This window comes from Simochromis diagramma, unplaced genomic scaffold (assembly GCF_900408965.1).
Source record: "Simochromis diagramma unplaced genomic scaffold, fSimDia1.1 OVJJ01000646.1, whole genome shotgun sequence".
NCBI lineage: Eukaryota > Metazoa > Chordata > Actinopteri > Cichliformes > Cichlidae > Simochromis > Simochromis diagramma.
In genome coordinates, this window is record NW_024387279.1 from 3,536,015 (window position 1) to 3,542,087 (window position 6,073).

The 6,073-nt window shown below is 39.6% G+C and overlaps 1 protein-coding gene across 1 annotated transcript; it reads right to left on the bottom strand.

Moving 5' to 3' along the window:
• Window positions 1-408: 408 nt before the first annotated feature.
• On the bottom strand, window positions 409-4,771 carry LOC120715903 (bactericidal permeability-increasing protein-like). The gene is made up of 15 exons (XM_040003160.1): window positions 4,637-4,771; window positions 4,430-4,544; window positions 4,204-4,335; window positions 3,968-4,123; window positions 3,813-3,876; window positions 3,072-3,132; window positions 2,902-2,993; window positions 2,624-2,800; window positions 2,485-2,544; window positions 2,245-2,412; window positions 2,094-2,161; window positions 1,967-2,009; window positions 1,829-1,892; window positions 706-782; window positions 409-545 (listed from the first exon to the last, which is right to left on the bottom strand). The coding sequence occupies exons 1-15, from the start codon at window positions 4,737-4,739 to the stop codon at window positions 507-509; spliced, it is 1,419 nt and encodes a 472-aa protein (XP_039859094.1). The 5' UTR covers window positions 4,740-4,771; the 3' UTR covers window positions 409-506.
• Window positions 4,772-6,073: the final 1,302 nt, after the last annotated feature.

Here is a 6,073-nt window from a genome sequence, read left to right on the forward strand (position 1 = left end):
TTGCCAAAATACTTATTGTTACAAATGAATCATGTCATATTTGTGCAGCTAGCTTGGTTACAGCTAGCTTGGCAACTGTATGCTGGTTGCTAAGATTAATGTCATGTAGCTTCACCCATAAAACCATGTGGAAGTAGCTTATATTCTTTTAATCTCTACCAACCACAGAGGGATGCATGCAGTTGCAAAAAGACTAGCAGTCCTAAAGTGGTCTATAGACTGGAGCTCAGAAGACATTTTGCTGATGAGTGTGCTGATGATGTCCTTGGCAACTCATTTCACTCATATTAAAAAAAAAGTCCATACGCACTAAATATAGAAATGGTTAACTTCAGAGGAGAACCAATACATAGAAAACACAATATTCTGACTGCTGTCAGAAGTAATACTTATTTAGCTTTTTCTTGGGAATTTCTGCCAGATTATCGTACTCTGACTGTAATTGTGTCTTCATGGAAGGACGCTAGAATGCAGAAAAGAATCCTGGGAGTTTTCAGGAGTGCAGTTCAGCTGAACTGAACATCTGTCCCAATCAGGATGTAGTCCTAGAAGGAACAGTTCACAGCTTTGAGTTCAAAAATCTGCTCATTCCTTAGAAATGTTAAGATTTCTAATTAGATTTCATGTCATATACAAGAAGCAATACGCTCACATGCATGAAATCGATTAAAAAAACAACAACAACATATTATCAGTATCTCTGACCTTCAGCACATCAAGCTGGGTGTTCATAAGCTTCATCTTTCCAATTGTGGGCAGTGGGTATCCCTTAGCAAGTTGGACTGCAAAAATGAGATTCATAATTTTAGATCACAATTTCACAAATGTGGCAAAATGTCATAATGATATTATAGATGTATTACATAGCATGCACTGGAATCATTCAACCTAATGTAACTTCATACACAAATTCAATTAAGGAAAATACTGACATCAATAAAATTATTGAAGAAAACAGTGGAATGTGTTAAAGTAAGGTCTCTGATGAACATCATTCATTTAAACTGTTAGAAAATAGACTCCCACAGTGCAAATTAAAAACAGCAGACTCATTAGAAGTGGTAAAGAGATGCACAAGGAGATGACCCTGAAGGTGATTCAAAGGTATATATTTTTGGAACATTTTATGATTTCCCCAATAAGAAAATGGGGTCGAATCTTAAAATAAATGGTAAAATATTCAGAAGACCAGTACAAGCTCTATCCCCATGCACTAAACAGAAGTGAAGAAGTTAAAGAATTGAAAAGTGGAGGGAAGGTGAGGCACGTAAATGAGAACGAACAGCTGTTAGAACTGGAGGAACGTACATAGATGAGAACCCGGAGGAGCATATTTGGAGGTGTGGTCCTACTCCTGAAATTCCTGATATTTTATCTCCAATAAAAGCAGGAGTGAAGGTAGGTGAGTACAGTTCCTGTACTGTGGTGGAAGTATTCTGGATTCTTGTAAATTACTTGAATAACTTTATCTTTTATGTTTTAAATTCTTAACAACACCTGAGAGGTAAATAATGAACTTCTTCAGATTTCATAAACTTATTGACTTTATAAAATATGAGCTGGTAGCGTAAATTAAATCAACAGAAAGAAAGAAATGGAATGAGAATAGTCTCCATATAAGCAAGAGCTGGGGGTCTGTTTTACACAATACAATATTAATAACTATCCAGACATATGTAGCTAAAAATGATAATCCTGCTGGTCCCTCATGTTGTTTGTTTAATATTCCCTGGAACTTTGGAGCTGCTGTGAAAATACAAATGGAAATCTTCTTTGGAGATTTTGGTGAAAAAAAACTCTTTAAATTTCAAAGTGAGGATGAACTCACCATTAACTGTGGGTATCACCACCAATTGGAAGACCCCTTGTAAGATGCTATTGAGGGCGCTGACCTGTAGGTTAGATGTAGGGTTAGTTTGAGTTGCTGATGGTTCAGACTGTTATTGTATAAAAATGCACTTCTTACCTGAAAGTCTCCCACATTACTTTTGTCCAGGGTCAGATCCATTCTGTGCAAATTAGACTAAATTAGAACGTGATGTTCATCTTAACAAAGACCTCTCGGCCCTATTTTTCTTTGCCAGTTAACTCACTTGTTGAGGGTGACAGCTGCAGCCAATTTCATTTCACTGACAAACATACGGGCACTCACACTGACCTCCTGTCAAGGCAATGGTGGTTCATTTCAGATGGTTTTCTAAAACCACAAAGACAATTTAAAATCATATCAGCTGGGTAACTTACCAAGTTCAGGACAAAAAGAGGCGACAGAATAGAGTTGGGCTGGATGGCAAAGGCCGTCACTGTGGTGGTGGCCTGGACTGTTGCGTTGTTGGGCTCAAAGGTCAGTGTGGGGGTTTTCTCCATCTTCACCAGCAGCTTCATCATCAGACCTGGGAACTGCTTAGCAATCTAGAAAAAAAGAATTTCATGTGAAAAACTGCCAAGAATGCGTCACATAAAATGACTGGGATGTGTTGTCACCTCTGGGATAATGACTCCAAACGTTTTGGTGTCGAGTCGGATTGGAAAGCTTTTTGGTATCTGGCAAGACAGAGTGAGAAAGATTAGAGATCAGTTTGTCCTGAAAAGAAGGTATGAGACTCAGGAGGCAGCAGTTTACCATGTCGTCAGTGATGGACAGGCTGAGGACTCCAGCATTGTTGTAGACGAAGGCTGCAGAGTTGACAGTAAAGGCAGACATGCCGATGTACAACATGTTGTTGTTCTGGGGTGGCAGGTTAAAGGCCGCTGGTGAGAACGGAGGCTCCTGATGCTTCCCGATGTTGTAAAATTCCCCCTGAGAAAGAAGACCCAGAAAACAATGCTCCAGATTTTTTAAAAATAATAAAATGATATCTTTAGATTCCTGTAAAAATGTAGTGTTGCATAATTCTTTACCTTCAAGCTCAGATCTATCGAGGACTTTAAAACAGTCGGGGACGATACCATGGAATATTCAATCTCTGCATACTTGTCCACCTTGGCTAAGACTGCATAGAGACAGAAGCTCACTCATGTGTTCATCACCAGTGAAACAGCTGATTGAGTAACTAAACAGGATACTTTACCATTGAGAGTTTTCAGCTGAGGGTTTAAATCAGATACTACAGTGGTGGCCCGAGGGCAGATCTGCAAAGCGGAAGGAAGAAATCTGGTGTTAGACTTTGATTTGTATTGGAGAAAGTCATCATTAAAGGCTCACAAAGACATTTCAAAATTAAACATTTGGTGAACAAAAGAGCAGATGTTAAATAATCACTTAATTGCTTCTCTTAATGGATATCCATGAGCAACATGGATATCCATTAAGAGAAGCTCACAGTTCTCCATGTAGCAGCTTAAAATAACCTAATGAAAAAACATACACAAGTTTTTCTGAGAACAAACAAAATCCTTCTAACTGGGAAAGCAAAGAGATGATGATGTGTTTGTTTAATGATAAACTTAATGCTGCTGCAGTTGAACGTTTCATTCCACATACAGCTTGTTTCATGATTTCAATTAGGCTACATTGTTAGTGTAGTTTGGTTTGTGTTTGTTGCCTCCCTTCCTCCCTGCTTCTGGCTTTCAGTGCATATCTAAGGCTCCTAAGGTTTCCATATTTTGGAGGTAAATCAAAGTATCTTGAAACACTGCGGGCTAAGCCCGAACCAATCAATCTTTACTTCTTTATTTTCATCATTATCCGGTTACTTCAGAGTAACAAATGAAGGAAGATAATGTGAGACACTGTGAACTAGCAGACACCTTACCTAGCAGGTAAAGTGTGTAAGCTGGATTTCTGCTGCATGTAGCAGATTTGCCCTCACCTGTTTCTGAATTGCATTGCGCAGAGCCTTATCAATAAACCTTGTGAAGAGATTGTACAGCCAGCTATCAAAAAACAAAACCAGCAGGAATTAGAAGAATTCTGCAGATGAAGTAAAATAGTAAAACCCTTCTCCCTCACAGCTGGGTTTCTCACCTCGCTCCACCATGAAACTTGACCTTTGCACTTCCAACAGCAGCTGAGCAGCTGTCACTGCTGACCGCTGGTCGGCCTGTCTCGTCACTCTTGATGGAGATGGTTGTAGCGATACTGAGACCATTCACATTCAAGTCAAAGGACCCGCTGTCCTTTCTAGTAAAAGAGAAAAAATATCAGATATATTTTTAAGCAGATAAATTACTTCTCTAAAGAAGAGATGTTACCTCACTCACATTATTCGCAGGTACTTGACCCTCCAGTTTCCATTCAGACTGATGAAGGCATCACCTATAGACATTCTTACTCCAGTCCCTGGCACCAGGTCCACTGAAGACTTTGGTATTCCCACCTTCAATACACGTATACTGGAAGAATTCGTGTTTTGTTTGTTTAAGCGGCAACAGGACAAAATACTTTGTAACAGAATTTAGAGACATGTTGAACAAACTGGAGGCTTACTTTGACAAATTGTACTGGACTTTTCCAATCGGAGACACCCTCTGTTCCCCTGAAAAGTCTGGAACTTGGATAGAATTGAGTTTCTGCTGCATGTCAGCCATGCCCAGTTGCCTGCCTAACGAAATGTAAAGAAAAATAATTTACTGAGCAAACACTGGAGAAATCAGTCCTTTTTGAGCAAGAGGACAGCTTTTACACAAACCTTACCATATTCAATGCCTTTTTCTGTCAACCTGACCTTTACTCCAGGATTGATGCTTAAGGTTGCGGGGATGAGAGCCCCCAGAACCAGCCAACAGCACAGGAACATCTTCAGATCTGAGCCATGAAGAATAAGAAGACCAAGGAATATTTATACAAGCACAAAAGCAGAAGAAGCTAAGCTTCTGCTTACGAAATCTATGGGGAAAAATCGGAGAGCAATAAAATCCAGCTTCTTCTTTTAGTGACAGTTTACAAGAACATGTACCAATTCAACAGTCCTGACATACCGAGCTTAGTGGAGCAGCAATGCAAAGCAGTTTATTTCACCACTTCCTTGGGTTGCTTATAGTGAAAGCCTATGAAAGAGCTAACGGCCATTGCTCCACATGAGACTGCATAAGATTGAATGACAAATTACATAATGATGAAGTTTAGTTATACAATGACAACATAGTTATCACACACTTAGTTCATGTGTCTCAACATTTAATTTTGTTAACAAATAAACCACAACAGAAAACTACTAACGATTTGTTATCAGAGCTATACAAAAAACCTCTAACATTAAGTCTTAGAAAAAGTTAAAGACATCTAGCTGTTAAATTGAGAGCACCCTAAATTTAGAGTCACACTGAACATCAAAAGTTATCCCGGTGCTATAGACACCTGAAGATGTTTGTAGGTGCATTTGGCGACAGGTACAGGTGTGACTGTGAACCTGAATGAAACGGTTGCCCATCTTCTAGGAAAGGTGCCCAAACACCATTGCTCTCTCCTAATCCATCCTATTTTTTTTCTAGTTTTGCTTTTTGCTAGTGTCATTGTTACTGCAAGACACAGTGCAAGAGTGTGACAGAGATACCAGGAGATATGCTGTTAAACAAGGAGAGCAGGACTAGTGACGGCTGCTTTGTGCAACGAGGAACAGAACAAACGCTGTCAGTCATGCAGTGGGACTTGTGCTTGCAGCCCAGCACCATGTATCCATTGGAATTCCCCATAGAATACCAGAACTGGCTGGTTTGCTCTGACATCCTGTTTTCATCACACATCGGAGGCTCACACAATTTCTGTTAACAGGGAAAGACTTTCTGGCAAAACAGTGACGAGAAATTTGCAAAGAGCGTGTCAGTGGTGGGAGCCGTTACTCCTGTACTAGCCCCCCTTGTGTTGTGTTCTGGTCAAATTTGACCAATTTAATAGTTTTATGTCTGAAAAGTGTTGTTAATTTGATCACACAGACTTAAGATTCTGTGATTTTCTCCACAAAGAGGATGTCAACGCACAACCTAAATTTGATTAATTTGCATAACATTTTGTGTATTCTATTGAGCATTTTTACACTCTTGGTGTTCCTGGTCAAACGTAATCCCATTAATAGAAATGATTCGTTGTTTTCTAAGCCTTGCTCACAGAGCACTGTCTGGCAGCACTGTGGCA